This window comes from Aquarana catesbeiana, linkage group LG01 (genome assembly GCF_042186555.1).
Source record: "Aquarana catesbeiana isolate 2022-GZ linkage group LG01, ASM4218655v1, whole genome shotgun sequence".
NCBI lineage: Eukaryota > Metazoa > Chordata > Amphibia > Anura > Ranidae > Aquarana > Aquarana catesbeiana.
The window spans coordinates 432275084-432294702 of NC_133324.1; the positions used below are offsets into that span (position 1 = coordinate 432275084).

Consider the following 19619-nt stretch of genomic DNA (forward strand, 5'->3'; position numbering starts at 1 on the left):
TTGAATAAAACAATAAGACATTCCAGTGGGACTCACAGCAAAGATTTCCTTGCAGCTGTAGGATGTCTTGCCGGCTTCCCTTCTAGCCATGCAAAAATTAGGAAGATTCCTGCATTTCCCCTCCCTTTCCTTAATCCCAACAGAATAATAATACAAAAAAATAAAAAAATAAAAACACTAAATGACTGTCGTTATCTGGCAAATAGCTTCTCTTGTTGTTTTACTGTATATGGCACCATCAAAAACCCTATAGAACATGAAAAGTATACAGACCATTTACATCGGCCCCTTTACCTGAAGGAGCTGATATTCTTGTATCTCTACCACACGCTTACAAAACACACACATACCAATGTTGGTAGAAGCTAATTAAACCAACTGTATGTTCTTGGATTGTCATAATAAACAATGAGAACACCGGAATCCAATGAAAACAGGCAATTATAAAATCCCTTCAGATAGTATTGCTGGTGGGCCTGAACACAGGGTGCTTCAAGGCAACAGTCCTTACCGCTAAGGTACCATGCTGCCTTATAGCACAGAGCTGCTGAGGTTGATTTACTAAAAGATTTAGGGATTTGGGAATTATCCAGTCTTCATTTTATTATTTTTATTTTTTTAACTTTAAATTTGTATTAGCTTTATAAAGAGCAATCCAAGGAGTATGAACATTCTTAGTTACAGTAAGTATGTTATGGTTAACATTATTAACAACAAACAACTGTAAATTTATAATTAAAATAGTAAACCATCGTACGGTACAAGCTCTTGCAGTGAAATAAGTTTGTATGATGTCCTTTGATCCGTCTACCCCAATGGGTGCTAACTGTAGACGGATCCAATTCCACTCTTGATAAAGGTGACTAATTATCCAGTCTTTAAAGAAAATCCTTGTTTACCTGTTTCAGCTGCACATAATTGGATAGTTAACGTGAACACTCACACAACTTATTTTGTAAATATTCTCAAATCCTTTAGTATAGGGATTGCCAGACTATGGCCCTCCAGCTGTTGCAGAACTACACGTCCCATGAGGCATTGTAAAACTGACATTCACAGATATGACTAGGCATGATGGGAATTGGAGTTCCTGAACAACTGAAGGGCCATAGTTTGACCCCTGCTTTAGTAAATTAGCCTCAGCAGCTCTGTGCTATTAAAGCAACATGGTGATATAGTGGTAAGGACTCTACCCTTGTACTACCTCTTTTTAACGAGAGGTGTCAATTGTAAAAAAAAATTCTCCTCACCGTAAAGACATTTTACAGCTTTACATCTTTCACATATCGTCAATAATACTATATGTGAGAGATTATATTTAACCTAACAGGGTTGCTTTAATGTAGATGAAAGTAAAATTGGGGCCTGAAGCACCAAAATGGAGGGATAGTAGGTGAAATGGGCCAGTGGAGAGGTGAGCTCTTCTACTGCAAGGATACTCATCTGCATTTTTTAAAAATCCTGATAGGGTTGCTTTAAAGTGTATGTGCAGCATTTTTTGGTTTTGGCCATATAGGGTTAGCTAGCAGGCTGAAAAAAAAAAAAAAGAAAAACCTAACAGATACCTCCTTCCACCAAAATTAGGTGGATGGGGGAAACCCTGTGCTGGGACATTGTAATCTGACAGTAGCACCCGCTGATTGGCTACAGCTGCCAATCAAGGGATCATTTTTCAACCTGAAGTCGACCGAAGTCAAATAATCAATTCACCTTCTGTTGAACAGGATAGCCCACACATTATGCCAAATTTCGATCAGTGTATAGCCAGCTTTAAAAGAATTTACCTTAAGGTGGCCATAGATGGATCGAGATTTGGACAGTTTTGATACATGTGTGGCTGCTGCAGCTGAGCAGAAGTCGATTTATTGATCGCCTGCCCCCCCCCATTTATCCACCCTGTCAGATAAAAGATGCTTGATCAGGGCATGCAGCCAATGGCTACATCATTGATCTGTGTATTCTGAAGTGAATCTCCCCACTGTGAAGATACAATAGTGCAAAGGGGAGGTATGTGGATGGGGGTATCGGTTATTTTTTTTTGCTTAAACCGTTGACTGAATGAAAAAACTGAATCACGTATGGCCAGCTTTACTGCTTTGGTGAAAGTGGTGGTTTGAGGGAATCAGTAGAAAACACCAATGACAACATGGGCAGCAAAAAAAGCTGACAGGGTTTGAACTTTCCCTCCTCTACTTTAAAAAAAAACTATTTTATTGTTGTCTGTCCCGGTTGAAGATTTTCCATCACTTTTTATTTAGTGAAACTATTGTTAGCACAGCAAATGAGGGATGATCTGGACAGCAGTTTAAAACAGACAGGGGTTCTAATCCGTCCCTACATTTTAATTATACAATTCTTCTTTTCCAGCTAAATTAACAAAGAGATTTTAATTTGGCATGAAACAAGGCCACACAATCGGTAAAAGTGTCAAACTGCCAGGCAGTGCAGGGGAAATATGGTTTAGTTGGAAGTGGCTATTACTATACAGATAATTAGTAAAGGGTTTCTTGACCAAAGAATCTGTATTTTTGAAAAAGACAGCTAATCTCATAGGTCTTCGTACTGACTAGCACATTAGGATCTCAAAATGGCAGAATGAAAAATGCAACGAGCAAAGCAGAAAATTATTTGACAAAGCACAGTCAATGGAAATTTTAAGAATGCTAATGCTTGAAAATATATTTAAGCAAAAAGAAAGCCAAAACTGTAAAATAAAAAAAGGGACAAAGGAGGACAGAAATACGTAAACAGCCAAATAGATCTTTCTAAACGGGAGTCATTTCTATGTTTTCTAGTTGGCAGTATCTCAACATCATATAGTTCTACAAACACAAGAGATTCTCACCTTCTAAATAGTAATCCAAAGAAAAGACAGGGATATAAAAAACAATTACAAATGAAAGGAAAATGTAAGGAAAAAAGTGAGTTAAAAGCAATAAAAGCAACAACGAGTGACATTAGAATAGAATTACTGTCTGCTGAGATAATTATGTCTGCTATAATTATTGCATGGTGTGTAGGCAAGAGGTGCTTCTCAAGGTACCCCTGTCATCAGACAAGTGGGGGGCTGCCACTAATGGTGTTTTCTGAAAATGCCTTCAATACATATTGAATCAGAAACGGAACATACTGTGAACATGCTGTGAATGTGTGTCAGAATTCCTTAAAGTGGAACTAAACCCATCGGTTTAACTCATTACCAAAATAGTTACATTTTGATCCCTTTCATACACACAGCGCGGCCACGTTAGCGCTAAAGCACCGCTAAATCTAGCAGCTCTTTATCGACATTTTAGCGGCCCTTTTCTGCGGCTAGCGGGGCGCTTTTAACCCCCGCTAGTGGCCGAAGAAAGCGTTGAATGCGCGCGAAAAGTGCCGCTGCCGAAGTGCTTTGCAGGCGCTATGGCAGCGATGCTCATTCATTTCAATGGGCAGGAGTGGTGTATACACCGCTCCAAAGATGCTGCTTGCAGGACTTTTTCTAACCTTTTTCACACTGGAGTTGCAGGGGAGGCATTTTTTAGGCACTTTACAGGCACTATTTTTAGCCCTTTAGCGCCTGAAAAACGCCTCCAGCATGAAGTGGGTCTTAAAGTGGAAGTAAACCCACCTATCGTTTTTAGCCAGGGAAGCTGCCATCTTGGCCTCTGTTTAATCTTTAACTGCCATGAAGCTGCACATGTGATCCGTATAGCCATTGGATGGTTTGACAGTTTGGTTGAGAGCACAACCAATGTGACAGTTACATTCCTGGCACGTGCCGGAAATGTAACTGTTTTTTGAATCTGTTAAATCAATGGGTTTACTTCCCCTTTAAGGCATGCCATGATTGATAACTGTCACAGCTGCTTCTGCTGTCAACCAAACTGTCAAGCCATAAAATGTCTGTCGTTATAACTGATCACATGTGAAGCACCACTGCAACTGCAGATCAAACAGAGGATAAGATGGCAGCTTCCTCGGCTGTAAAGGATAGGAGGATTTAGTTCTCCTTTGACCTTTGTATTTGTCCCTGGTCAGTGACTCAGAGACAAGTGTCAGAATTACACTTACAGGCCTGTGATTGAAAAAGACCAGACCAGCCAAATCACCAGCGTGACTGAAATGAAACTAAAAATCTCAAGTGGCGACACAATAATATCTGTCTTTATTCTCTCATGACAGAGCTCTGCTAATTTCTACACAAATCCATATGGCCACATATCAAACGCTGCCAGGGTTTGATCCACCAGTTATGCTCCACAACCATTTGCTCCTTTCTATGTTTCTATGGGAAATAAGTTGTTATTATTATAATATAATGGGCAAAAACAAGGCTTTTCTTTGGTAGTATTGACTTTCAAGTATATTTTATGTAGGTTTTTTAAACGTGTTAAAGAAAAAAAAAAACTGCATAACAATATAACAAAAAAACAAGCTAAGTAGGACATTACCCATCCTAAAATTTAAGTCCTAAAAATTTGAAACATTACCAAAACATCCTGGGAAAGCTGAGGATCCCAAACTGTGTGAAAAGGCACTACTGTCAGTAAGTGCTGAATGGGCTGCCCTACATGCGGCAGGTTGCAGGTTGCACAATTTGCCACGTTTGTCGCTCGTTTTTTCACGTGGCACAATGAGTGTTTGCTTCTGCATTTGGGGTGCCATTAATAATAAATAGCCCTGATAGCACGACAAGTTCATTTTCGGTCTATAGACATATACTATAAAATCTGATTGTATAATTTCTGTACAATCTCCTTAAAGCGAACCTTCAGTATTTTTTTCCACTTTCCACCTATTAAATCTTCTGCCCTTTTTTTTTTTTTTACCTTTGGATAGTAAAACATTTTTTTCTGCCAGTAAATACCTTATACAGCCCACTTCCTGTTTCTTGTCTGGTAATTAGTCTATCATGTACAGCTATCTCTCTCTCGCTCTCTCTCTCTCGTGAGAGTTTGCCAGAAAGGGAAGTGGGATGAGTCATAAGAGGGCCAATGAAAGCTGCAGGGCTGCAGACCTGGAGGTGTGCCTCTGTGTCTGTGTAAATCCAAGAAGTGAACAGGCAGCGGCTTCAGCTGCCCACAGTTAAGATGGCTGCAGCCAGACTTAGTGGAGGGAGATTTCTGGAGCATTACTGGCAAGTACAGAATCACGGTAAATATATAAAATATGCAAAGTGGTTGGAGGGAAGCTTCAGAATGGCAAAGATGTTTTTGTTACAAATTATGTGAGCAGACTGCAGTTCCTCTTTAAGATTTACCAAAACTATATAATAGGAACCAAAACATATCTATCCAATCACTCTGTAGCCATTTAGGCTGGCTCTTGCACTACATAGTTGATGGTAGATGTAAAGGAGATTGTACAATCAGATTGTATAGTGTATGGTGAGCTTTACAGATTTCCAGGGGCATATTTCTTCTGTTTTCAATACTACAGCTCTGTCCCACATAGGCGGTTATGTGATTGCTCAGCTACTGCACACTCTGCCAAATGAAGGACCTATGAAAGAAGAAGGTATGATACAAAACGATTGATCAGTAGAGAAAGACACTGGCTGCGTATTCAAGGAAAAATTGCTTACTGATAATAACTGCATGTAACTGCAGAGGTGGGCGGGAGCAATCGCCTGGAGGGGGAAGGCCAGGTGCAGGGTGTGTGTTAATGAGGTCATCTGGTGAAGTACTTTCCTTATTAGCATGGCAACACCAATACACAAAGTAACTGGCAATACAGAACTTATTTTACCATAGTCTAGTGTATACACGTTCTGAATAAATATTAGAATAAAATGGTACCCTGGTGCTCTTCCAAGTCCATATCCAGCCTTCCCAATTCTTCACTGAGCTGCTTAGCCCGTTCCTTTATATCTGTTAACCTGTTAACAGGAGTGTAAAAAAAAAGAAACATTCATAACCAAAAACTAATTATGTAATAAATGTAAAAATTTTATAGACCTTATGGCATATACTGAAAAAAAAACTCTTTTGTTACCAATGACACGAATAGGCTATATATATTGCTCATACTCTTTGTATTTAATTTTCCAGTGTTTTATTCCCTCTGCTTTCTTCCTGAAGAAGAGGGCGACCGCAAAACATGTCAAGGTAATTGGCCTATACACAAATATCTTCTGTGAAGTAACTTCCCAGGTAGAAGTGACCCCGATACATGGGGGGTGTAGTAGCCATCAATTTTTTATTTCTTGTTGTTTTTGTCCTATGACGGTACCAATAAAATCCTGCTGCCCCACTTCCAAAAATGAAAAATAACTGTGCTGTATGCAACAACTAACAAAGTAGACACTAAGGTTTAATCGTCCTAGAAGTAATCTATTTTCAGGTTAAAATTGTTAAGCTATTTTAATTTAAAGCGGTAGTAATCCGCTACAGAATAAAAAAAAAAAAAAAAACACCTGTAAGACAATTGCATAATGTGCTAGTATGCATCGCATACTAGCACATTATAAGATATTTACCTTAGAACAAAGCCCCTCCAGTGGCACACAGTCACTGCTGAGAGGGCCGATATATTTCCCTGGCCTTTCTTCCGGGTTCACGGGCTCCGGAGCGGTGAGTGGCCAGAGCCGCGATGACGTCACACCTGCGCATGCGAGCCCTTGGTTCCAGCAAGAAGCTCTGAAAGTCTAGCGCGGTATGCCGGACCTTCAAAGTGCATGCGCCATTGACATCATCGGCTGCATGCAGGGTGAATATCTCCTAAACGGTGCATGTTTAGGAGATATTCATTTTACCTACAGGTAAGCCTGTGATTATCATACACATCCTATACATAGCCTATACATAGCCTTATAGATCCCGGAGAGGACCGTTTTGCCACATCTCCTCAAATAGTCCACTTTCCATAGGGATCTGTGTATGCTCGAGCCTCACGCCCCCGGTGGTCAGATTTAGTTAGTTAATTACGCCCTGCAATTGCGCTCTCCATTACAATACAGATATTAACAAGTAAAACTCAAAAACTGGTCCTGTTGTTATAATTCTATATGATTTAGCCTTACCAGACAGCTAAATGGTACATATCCTACATTTATTATTACCACACAGACATTGTCAAACAAAGGCCAGCAGTATTCTAATGACTTACATAGAGGGAAATTTACAACTCCTTCAGAGGAAAAAGACATATGTTTGTATTTACATGTATCTCATTGATTGATGGTTCTATTATTATACATACAACACCCCTAGTAATATTGTGCATGTTTTACATATAAGTACCCGACAACCAGTCTCCCTACATGTGTTGTAACTATATGCCCTAATCTAATCCTCCAATCTCCTCAGCACATCTATTTATCATTTGTAGAGTATGATTCATAGTTATATAAAATAGGGTCTGTCATATCTATTTATTTCCGATGAAGAAAAAAAGACCTGATATGAAGAGAAACAACCAACATGAAACTACCTATCTTAGGACACCATTCCAAGATATAACATCCCTACAAATAATAGGTTCTCTCCCCTGGGGAGGGGGGTCAGCACACCCCCTATCGCAATTTCCAACAGAGGAGAGAATTTAGGGAAGAAAGGGATTTTCACAGGGGAGGGCAGCGAGGAAGACTTCCAGGAAGATGTAATACGCACGTCCCATACAGGACCCCAAGTTGCAGGGGACGATATGGGAACAGAGGAGGTGCTCAGAAATGGGAAGAACGTTCCAGGGATATGGAGAGAGATCAAGGGCCCTTAGGATACCACAGACGTCCACCTTATCAGAGACAAGAGACAGACACATGAGGAATGGATGGATCAACAATCAAGAAAGGGAGATTGGATAAACACAAAGAAATATGGAAAGAGGAAACAGACAAGAGGAAAGAGAGGAGGGAAGAAGAAAAAGGCGACAAGAATATTAGGAAATGGAATATATAATTTGAGCAGCGCCCATTTCACAAAGAAATGCAAGTTCTGGATTTGGGCCTGAAATTTGCACCTGCCAAAACATCCGATAAAATTGAGGCGTATATTGACCCTCAGAAGGAACTGTCGGTGGAACGGTGGAAGACTTTGAAACACAAGCCAACATTCTCATTATAAGATTTCAGGAAAAAGGCTATCAAGAAAAGAACCTAGTTAAACTGAAATAAAGAAAGTGGATAGAAGTGCACTACTATTCAAAAAAGACAAAACATGTCAAAATACTCTCAGAAATGAAGGGATTCTATAGATGCCAAAAATGCCTTCCATGTAAAGTGAGCAAGAAGCAACCGCGGAAAAGACAGTAATTTAAGTAATTTAGGGTTTTCAATAAGGAATACCAAATAAGGGAGCTGATTATATGCAACAGCACCCATGTCACCTACGTCATTGAATGTCTGTGTCACCTCCAATATGTAGGTAGGACTACTCGGCCCCCATGTGTGAGAATTAGGGTACACATTAACAACATAAGAAAGGGGTTCCTAAAACACAGCCTTTCCAGACATTTCAGGGAAGTACATCACAGGGACCCCACAGGATTGATATTCTATGGAATAGATCAAATCAAGGACCACTGGAGAGGGGGCAATAAAAAAATGTTGGTTTCACAGAATTAGACTAAGTGGATATATAGATTGGGGTCTTTGGCGCCTTGGGGCCTTAATCTCGACATAGACCTCAATTGTTTTATATCCAACTTCTAAAATATGAATCCTACTACATTCCCTAAACAGTGCTGCTTATTATTATTATTTTTTTTCTTCATAGGAAATAAATAGATATGACAGAGCCTATTTTATATAACCATGAATCATACTCTACAAATGATAAATAGAAGTGCATGAGGAGATTGGAGGATTAGATTAGGGGATCTAGTCACAACACATGTAGGGGGACTGGTTGTCGGGTACTTGTAAAACATGCACAATATTACTAGGGTTATTGTAAATATAATAATAATAATAATAGATCAATGAGATACATGTATATACACACGTCTTTTTCCTCTGAAGGAGTTGTAAATTTCCCTCTATGTAGGTCATTAGAATACTGCTGGCCTTGCCTGACAATGTCTGTGTGGTAATAATAAATGCAGGATATGTACCACTCAGCTGTCTGGTAAGGCTAATGCATATAGAATTATACCAACAGAACCATCAGTAATAATACTCTTTCCTTTTGATTTAGGTACATTGTGATTTTAGAATGATTTAGAATTTTTAGACGTTTTTGAGTTTTACTTATTAATATCTGTATTGTAATGGAGAGCGCAATTGCAGGGAGTAAATACTAAATCTGAATACCGGGGGGCGTAAGGCTCGAGCATACACAGATCCCTATGGAGAGAGGACTATTTGAGGAGAAGTGGCAAAACGGTCCTCTCCGGGATCTATAAGGCTATGTATAGGATATGTATGATAATCAGGCACAGGGGTGCATAATATACACACAGCAACTAAATATCCTGATTTGTGAACCTGCCTACAAGGGGTGGACCCTGCAAGACCGCTCACTATAATAGACGTGAGGTGCACCAAGATGGCACCGCCTCAGACGAAGTCTTATAACGAAAGCGTAAGGCGGAGCTTGGTACGCACTCAAGCCACTTCCGGTTGGTGGAACGCACGCTGGTTCGAAGCTCCTGTACTGCAAGCAAGCTATGCTAGCTTACGCACGTGACTGTGTCAAGTGGTGTTTTTAAACTTTAATTTTTAATAAAATCACCCAGATTTACACTACGAGTACCCATCACTTTTGTCCATGAGGATAACCTGTGGTTTACCACGGAGGAGGTAACTACTGCAACTTAATCTATTGGGAAGAGCTTACCCCCGGAGGGGCACAAGGATCTGGATACCCCATCACTTGCTGAGCTATGGAGGAGGTGAATGCCCTGAGGACTGCAACTACACTCACTGCATGCGATTTACCCCTGCAGGGGTGCAGAGATCTGGTGAGTGGGGGACTGAAGGGGAGCATGGAAGTCACCTAAATGGCTACATAGGCAGAAGTCACTTGAAACCTTGCCATTTTTGCACTACTAAAGACTGAACTTAAACTCAATTATTAACCACTAATTTTTTATACATCTTTTTTACGGAAAAACTCCTTTTAATAGAATGTGTTAACGTACTCATTTTTGAACACTAATGATTTGGATACAAATAATTCATGCTGCACTTTTATGATATAGTTGTTGGGATGAATTGTTTAGGATGAAATCTTGTTAAAATTGCTGATTGGGTGAAAACACTCACTATCACACTCAGCACATTCACTTTCATACTGCAGGGTGATACACCAGTTTGCAATTAGCACAACTAATAGGGCTTTAATTGTATAAACTCGTCTCAAGCACAGGGTGAGAACACCCATTATGATATGTATTTTATTTGTGATTAACCACACTATTTAGCACTCACTACCAATTCTTGAAAGAGTGACCCATCGCGGAGGAGCACTCTTCAGGTGACAGGCAGCGCCACCCACCCCTATAGTCATATCATTTTTACATTTGCTACAATGTTTACAATTCTCCTGTAGAGCACTTTTATTTACTCACACACTGGGGCTTCATTTTACAGTAGAGTTCCTTCCTTCGAAGTAGGTTTGCTTTTCACTAATATTTATTTCATAGCAAGACTCTGTAAACATCTTTGCATGCAGGTGTAAGTTTTAGATTCCTTCGGTTCTGTTACTGTTCTCTGAGACTGCAGAGAGATGGGCGCAAATATTATGAGCTCCGGAGAGATCAATGATCTCACTTGAAGCTTCAATCTCTTTTTTATCTCCAAAAGCAAAACTACATCAGAGGTGAGATGAGATGTATACAGACTCTAAATACATTTTTATGTTCAGACATAAATAAAACGTTGTGCTGAATCATTCTATGTTCAGGAACAGCAGCACCCTGTGGTTTTACAACACGAGGTAATTGGAATTTGACAGCACTTCTTTAAGAGCAGCTTGCCTACATGCAGTTCACGAACCAGAACTGCCTATAATATAGCATATTTATTTACACATGGCTAGAGCTGGCAATTAAAATAATATCACAGTCTGGAAACTGCTAAAATTACAATATCTTATATCAACTTGCAGATGATGCAAAAATATAAAACACTTACTGCCGCTCCATGCTCGCCATCTCCTGATTGTCTTCTTTGACCTATGAAAAACAATTTCATTAAACTAAAATTACAATTGGTACATTTGTATTAATGTATTTACATAAGATAATAGCAACTTAAAGAGGATCTAAACCCTCTCTAAAAAAACAAAAAAAAAAACCACCATGCAAGACAAAGGCATAATGAGCTAGTATGCATAGCATACTAGCTCATTATAAATTACTTACCTGAGATCGAAGCCCCCGCAGCGGTCCTCAGTCACCTCCTCCATGATACCTGGAGTGATTTCCATGTATTGCGGCTCCGGCGCTGTGACTGGCCGGAGCCGCGATGACGTCACTCCCGCATATGCGCGCGGGAGCCGTCAGTGACGGTACGATCCCATTTGGGGGGCACACCCTAAAAGATGCATTAAAGATGGTGCAGCCATAAGACCGTACAGTAAAGAAAATATTATAGCGCACACATGCAAAAAAGACATTTACCTCCAGCAAGGCTAGTTTAAAACACCTAAACATTTTCAAAAATACATTATAAAAAATATGGGGATTTGGTCACACCATATTGCTATATGGTGCTAAGCCCACTTACTGCGGCAAAGTTTAGAGAAGCAGTGCCAATCTATGGATAGTGTAGGACCCACTAATCATGGGGTACTTTGTTGCAGTAAGTGGGCTTAGCACCATATAGCAATATGTTGTGACCAAATCCCCATATTTTTTGATAATGTTTTTTTGAAAATGTTTAGGTGTTTTAAACTAGCCTTGCTGGAGGTAAATGTCTTTTTTGCATGTGTGCGCTGTAATATTTTCTTCCCATTTAATAAACGGCACGCTCAGTGTGCCTGCGCCTTTGTCTACGGCGCACATGCGCCGTAAACATTGGTGCCGCCTTTCTTGCAAATATCTCCTTAACCGTATAGGTTAAGGAGATATTTCTTGCACCTACAGGTAAGCCTAAATCTAGGCTTGTGAAAAAAGAGGGGATAGGTATGGCGCTGCTCTTATTAAGAGGTGACCTACAACCTCTAAATACTTGAAGGGTGTGTGTCACGGGTGCATTTAGTGCAAAAAGTGACAATAAAAGTGCAGAAAATAAATATTTGTATATTCAAAAAAAAATCCTACTGTGTAAACTACCTAACCGCTTATATATAATGCATATTGTTATGTTCAAATGAAAGCACAATCCTGTGCAAAACCTGCAATTCAAGGTGACATTTCTGTGCAGAAAAATCCAATATATATGACTGGTGTATATTGTTGCTGTGAAACTGGGTTCAGAAATATGCATAAACCGTCCTTAAACCCTGGTGTATAAAAAAGTCCAATAAAGTGACAATGTGCTCCATCAAATTGTTCTGTGCTTCATGGAAAACAGCGCCCCATAAGAAACGCACTCACCGCTATTATTCACCCCACAAGGAGGTATTTCACCTTCACAGTATGAGCCACTGTGCAGCCTGTGGAGTGGGAGGAAACTTCCTGTCCTGTGTTCTCCAAGTGCCTCCTTGTCTGTGATGTAAGTGGTCTCCTCACTGTTAACCTCTTAGATGTTGCCCACATGTAGAGAGGAAAGAGACTCCATAGTGTGATACCATACAAATATCCAAACATTTATTAATAATACTGATGGGTACTCACATTTATTAAAAATCATTAAAAGCGAAAACAGTATTTAAAAACAGGAAACTGGAGCGATCTGCGCTCCTTGGGCTCGAAACCGGAAGTGATGCAATGACGCTGTATAGTCCGGGACTAGGGCGGGACTATACAGCATCTTTGCATCACTTCCGGTTTCGAGCCGTGGAGCGCAGATCCCTCCAGTTTCCTGTTTTTAAATACTGTTTTCGCTTTTAATGATTTTTAATAAATGTGAGTACCCATCAGTATTATTAATAAATGTTTGGATATTTGTACGGTATCACACTATGGAGTCTCTTTCCTCTCTACATGTGGGCAACATCTAAGAGGTTAACAGTGAGCAGACCACTTACATCGCAGACAAGGAGACATTCCGCACAAGCTGGCTAGTGCTGACCGCCGCCATGTGTGATATTGTGTTTACTTTCCTGGTTTTAATCTGCTTAATTGTAAGTGTAAACTGTGCTTTTAATAAATGTTTTTTTTTTAAATTATTACACTACTAGATCTTCCTTTTTTCTCTGTATATATTGGGAGTAATTGTCAGCTGACTTACTAATACCTGACACCGTTGAGTTATTATTGTGAGCTGCAGTGGAATAAATATCCTTTTCAGTTTGGCTGCCGAGTCCTACTGGATAAACCAAAGTGGGCGTGATCTCTAGAATTTGAGATCCATGATCTCTGATAAGAGGCGTGCAGTATATGTGGTGAAGGGATCAGTTGAGCAATGTTTTGTCCGGTTTGATCTATGACATATATACACAGTGGAATCCTGTTACCGGATCAGATATTCGTTTTCAAAAATTTACTTCAGAAATGTCACTTATGAACTTTTTTTTGAAAAAGGACACTTTGTTAAAAGATTATTAACAAAGTTATTTATTTATTTGAATTTGTAACATTCGCCTATTATTAAAATGGAAGTGTCCTTCGCGCTACTTATGAGTAAATGCAGTGAATGTCCACAGTGTAAAGAAATGTGTGATGCTATCTATAAAGATAGCAGCAAAATCTAAAAGTGTTCACACTACACGTGTATAAAGTGCATAACAATAAATGACATCACAATCAAGTGGATATAAAAAATAAAAACAAGTCGCCCTCTGATGAAAGTGATGACAGAAACGCATCCGCGTCAGGGCGTTGCTACGCAGCTATCTACAGTGTCGGCTTATCCTCGTCCGTCCTTCCCAGGAACACCGTGGGAGCGGTGAGAGGTTAGAGGGGAATGAACGACTGACATAGTATTGATGTTACATGCTCTAATATTATGCAAACATTGTGAGTGTTTTTTGTGGGATAATTTTAAATTAATAAATAATTATTGTACTGGATTACACTATGTGGAATTTATCTATTGCTTGCAATGAGCAAAATACAGATGAAAAGTGTCCAGTGAACAGCGATTATCCCTTTGATTGATAAGCGTGTTAATCAGCAGGGTCTGCATTCTGTGCTGTATTGGGAGCAGAGAGGAAATTACTAAAGCCGTAGTGAATGGACGAGGACTATCTGGGCTTCATTCTGACGCTGTACACAGATCTACAAACAGATGCCAAGTAGCGATGCTTGTTTTATTACCTATTAAGGTGAGAGTTCTGAGAGACTGATGTTATCAAGAGATTTTTTATGAGGACAACTATGAACTTTGGTCAGCTTATTTATTTCTTCACTAAGTCACTTTATGCAGTTTTTTATGGCTAGAACTGGGCCCTCTACTTATTGTGTTTTGGATTTTTCACTCTCATTGCACCGATAGAGAGCACCTCTAGATCGATTTTTACATTTTCCTCACCACTTGTTTTTATTTTTTTATATCCACTTGATTGTGATGTCATTTATTGTTATGCACTTTATACACGTTCAAGCTACTTTATTATGTGTGAATAGATTTGATTGCGCGAGATCACTTTTATCTAGTATTTGCTTATTATTATTATTATTTACGTTCATTTAATTTATGTTTGAACTATGTGATTAGGGCACCAATTTTCTTGTTTTATTGTTTATGTGGGTCTGGTGTTCGGACTTGTTTGGTTGCAGCTTTTCTAATAATTTGCAGTCACAGTTTTGTTTATTGGTTGATTGATTCATTTAATTGAAAAGTGGTTGGATAAGCGCAGGATTTATTTCAAATGTATTACTCTTGGAAAAAAAAATGCCTGATGCCCATAGAAGCAGCTGCAAAACGCCCAGTGTGCATGAGGCCTACTACTTGTGGGTCTCAAGCAGCAAACCCTTTACAGTACAAACGAGCATTTATTTATCATTGTATCTGACAGAGAAAGAAGTAAAAAAAAAATAGAGAGTGTGAATGCACCTTTAATGGGAACCATTTTTAATGATATATTATCAACAGGAGCTTTCCTACAAACGCAAACCATACATTTTGATGTTCTGAATCATAACCTAATAAAGCTGTTGCTTGATGCTTAATAAAAGTGCCATTTCAGTTCAGAGCTCCATGTCGGCATTATTAATCTTAGCAGTATTTCATAAAATTGTGTTTTGTGACTTTGTTACATTAAACTACTGTAGTTACAAAAGGTTTTTTTGGAATACCTGTTTTAGTAACTTCTCCCTCTCTTCTTGTGGAGTTCCCATGCCTTTGTCTTCTGCAATGGCTTGGTCCCGACGCGCCTCCAAATTGTGCAGCTTTTCATAAAGCTGTACTGCCTCCTGTTTAATATAGGAATGTGCAATTTCCTAGAGAAAATAGATAGCATTTTGCTTTAAATTAAATAATTGCAGGTGACAATGACAACTGATAAATAGCAGGTTTAAAAATTAAAGAAAACATAAAAGGAAGAAAACGTGATGGCTTCAGTGATGTGTTATTACAAACCACAACATCTGAGAAATTTGTATACAAATTAGCTGAACATAAAAATAATTAGTGGGCTTAAAGCATTAAATAATTCCATATAGAGAGAATTGTTAACATGATAAAATAGTATACTGGTCAGAGACCCCTGTTTTTGTTTAGGGAGGAGCTTAATCTTTTATGTCACAAGGGCAGAATAAAGCTACCCTTTGCATCTTGTGTTCACCCTGGACACTCATTCAGTGAAAATGTAAAAACTGGTAAAGACAGTCACTATCAATGAATTGGAGATAGAAACTGGCTACCAATGCTGGACATTGAGACAGGTTACCAATGAAGATAGGGAGTGACCGCCATTGGACACAGGGATTGACCACTACTGGTTATACAGACTGACAACCACTGGGTGCAAGAAACGATGAACTACAACCCCAAGGGTAGACCACAACTGCAGTCAAACCACTACAGCTAGTGATGACCAACACATTAAATTCACTGAAGTTAGGGAATGCATACCGCCTTAATACCACTACAGCCAAGAAATGAGTAGAGTAGCATTATAATCACCACCAGTCCCAGACAATGACCACAATGGTATTTGACCTAGAAAGCATCATCTAAACATTTCTGTTGAGCACCACTCTAATTTTCTGGCCTCCAGCTTTAAAAGCTTGCCAGGCATTGGGTATCAGCACAACAGACATGCAGTAAGATAAAAAAAAAAAAAATAGACTAAATTGAAGTGCACTAAATTGCTGAACACACATCCAAAATACAAATGTGTGAACTGTTTCACCAACTAAAATATTTCCAATTCTTTGCAGTCACTTTTATGACAAATATTCCCTTCCACGCTACCAGGTACAGCAGGCCCTGCATTATGATAGAATACATAAAAAAAAAAAAAATATATAAATCTGTTTAAAAGTTACATTATAACAGGTCAAAACTACTACTGTCACTGATATTCCTTGTATTTTTCTGTGTCGTTTAGTCTGCAACAGTTGTATTTGTGTAGACTGAACAGAGATTCCTCTCTTTTGCACATTCTAATGCCGCGTACACACGATCGGATTTTCCGACAACAAATGTTGGATGTGAGCTTGTTGGCTGAAAGTCCAAACGTTTGTATGCTCCATCGAACATTTGTTGGCGAACTTTCCACCAACAAATGTTGGCTAGCAGGTTCTCAAATTTTCCACCAACAGAACTTTGCTGTTGGAATTTCCGATCGTGTGTACACAAGTCCGATACACAAAAGTTCACGCATGCTCGGAAACAAGCAGAAGGAGCCACACTGGCTATTGAACTTCCTTTTTCTCAGCTCGTTGTACGTCTTGTTCGTCACCACGTTCCTAATTGTTGGCCAACATTTGTGTGACCGTGTGTATGCAAGACAAGTTGGAGCCAACATCCTTCGAACAAAAATCCACGATTTTCTTGGCTGAAAGTCCGATAGTGTGTACAGGGCATAAAGGTTTTTGAGGCTTCACACTCATCACTACAGCCCAGTGGTGGGTAAGAGGGAGATAGCAGACATCACATAAACAGCAAAGGATATTTTCAGGATGTGAACTGAGTTACCAGCTTGGCATGTCAAGGTGACTCACTGAATGAGATGGGCTGTACCAGGTTATCTACAAATAACATAATTTTTCACTTGTTATAATGACTTTACAAAGTTAAGTAGGCTATATTAGATTGTTGGTTTCCATTTAATGTTACCTTGAAGGGCCCATTCACACCTTTTTCATTTGTTGCCATGCATTTTGAACTATTTTATATGCAGTTTCCATAATACAAATGGAAAGGATCCTGTAAACTTTACAAAAATGCAGTTGTCAAAATCTCTTTTTAAAACAACCTTCCAAAAATTCAAAAGCTGAAAAGCTAAATTACAGTATACCTGAAGTCAGATAAAAGCTGGTAAAGCTCCATTAGTACACCCCCAGCAGGCACCTCCTGGTGCTAAGTGTGTCTGTTCAGAGTGACAAAACCCATCATGGTATGCAAATTATCGGAGGCCCGTACAGCCACCAATTAAGCTAATGGACCAACAGTAAATGGGAGAGGGCAAAGCCAAGCTCTCAATCAGGCAGCATACGTGAGCACTTTACGTTTGATAAATCTTAATTTCTCTTCTTAGCAAGAAAGCCGAAAAAAAAAACAGAAACCTGGAAGTACCTACAATGGCTTTAAATGAGTTTTGGTATACATTTTTTAGCACTATTACATTTAATACTTCTTGCTCTTTGTGCACACATAACAACGTTCTAGCAAATTAAAGTGGATGTAAACCCACTCTCATCATTTCTAAATTACTTCGATAGTGCTTATCTATAAGGATATATATGCCTCCTGCATGTATACTCACGTGTCAAATATCTCCCCTTTAGCTGTTTGGAGCTTCGCAATATTCCAGATTCTGTGGACAGGTCTGTTGTCTGGAGCTCGATGGGTGGAGTCGTGATGTCAGTAGTATCCCGCCCACCTCTACACCCACCTTGGCCAGGCATCGATATTTCTTACTCTGAACTTCTGCTGGTCTTGTGGATTATGCCCCATGATCACTAACATCCAGTCAAAACCCAGGAAAGTCACTACATGACTTCAGCATGCCCAATCACGGTGAGGTGTTGAGCAACCAATCCTGGGAGAGCTGGAGAAGAAAGGAGGTGGGATGTGAAGTACACAGAATGCCTCTCTCACACTGGTGCATGAGATAAGGAAATCACCTGTCACCCACAGCAAGGGGGAAGAAACTGTTTTTATCTTACTGAAAAAAGATAAGAGGATTGCTCAGAGCTGGATTAACTCTTCGTTGCAAGACTGGGCACAGATGACATGAAATCCTATACTCTACAAAGTACAAGCATTAATTAAAAACATTTTTTGGTGTTTTAGTCCACTTTAAGTGTAACTTAATAATACCAGTAGGGTTGTCCTGACACCTCTTTTTTAAGACCGAGTACAAGTATCTATACTTTTTTTCAAGTACTCGCCGATACGGATTACCAATACTTTTTGTTATGTGACAGTTTTCAAAGCAAAATACAGATTAGGCAGCACTGACGGGATTAGGTGGCACTGATATGCAGCACTGATAGATGGTGGGCACTGATAGATAGCACTTATGGGCATTGGGCACTTAGGTGGCATTTATGGGCACTGATGGGCAGGCACTCTCATGCCATGAGGAAAGGCTGCCTGCGACGCCCATCTTGGTACTCCTTGCACTCAGCCACATTAAAAGCAGCAGCGGCCATCTTGTTACACCCAGCCCGAACTATAATGTAGATGCACGCTGCTGGCTTACTGCGGCCGAGTGCAGGGTGTACCAAGATGGGCGTCAGGATGTCCAACCGCTAAGGTCTACACGGAGCGTCACTTCCGTTGTTCCACCCGCAGACTTCAGGTTGCGCTGAGTCACTTTATTCATCTCTCCCAGGTATCGGATCTGGCATCGGGAGCATTTGTGCAAGTACAAGTACTTGCTCAAATGCTCGATATCAGTCCCGATACCGATACTAGTATTGGTATCGGGAAAACCCTAAATATCAGGTGGGATTTTTATTGCAAATGGAAAGCAAAAAGAAATAAATAAAATTGTAATAAAGTTGATTTACACATTAAAATAACAGATACAATTAAGGCTTGGTTCACACTGCTGCGACTTGGGATCCGACTTGTGAGACCCCAAGTCACGTGACATGTGAAATCCCATGTTAGTCAATGAGAGCAGTCCTAATTAGCACTACTGAAGTCACTCTGACTTTAGAAAAGGTTCCTGTACTACTTCAAGGCGACGTCTATCCGACTTGTGCCTCAAAGAAGTCTCCTGGCAAAGTCTCCCCTTAAGTCGTGCCATTTTTAGGTCCCTGCAGTATGAACCGAACCTAAATGTATTTTCATTTCATTGTTTTTCTTCTAGTGGCTACAGGGGCCTTAAATATGCAACTTTAAAGAGCAGCTCTAGTGGAAACTTTTTTTCTTGGTTTTAGAGACAGTAGTTAAGGGTTAGCACCAATGCCAGGTATTCAGTTATGTATGCAGCTGTATGTATGCAGCTGCACGCATCACCCCGGTACAG

At 39.7% G+C, this 19619-nt stretch overlaps 1 protein-coding gene across 1 annotated transcript in view; it reads right to left on the reverse strand.

Annotated features, from left to right (window-relative positions):
• The window catches only part of IFT74 (intraflagellar transport 74), a 188517-nt gene that overhangs the window by 53262 nt on the left and 115636 nt on the right, over positions 1 to 19619 (reverse strand). The window contains exons 11-13 of the mRNA XM_073635941.1: positions 15268 to 15411; positions 11057 to 11097; positions 5781 to 5860 (exon numbers count right to left, since the gene is read on the reverse strand). Of these exons, the coding sequence (XP_073492042.1) occupies positions 5781 to 5860; positions 11057 to 11097; positions 15268 to 15411 (265 nt within the window). The remainder of the gene's footprint in view (positions 1 to 5780; positions 5861 to 11056; positions 11098 to 15267; positions 15412 to 19619) is intronic.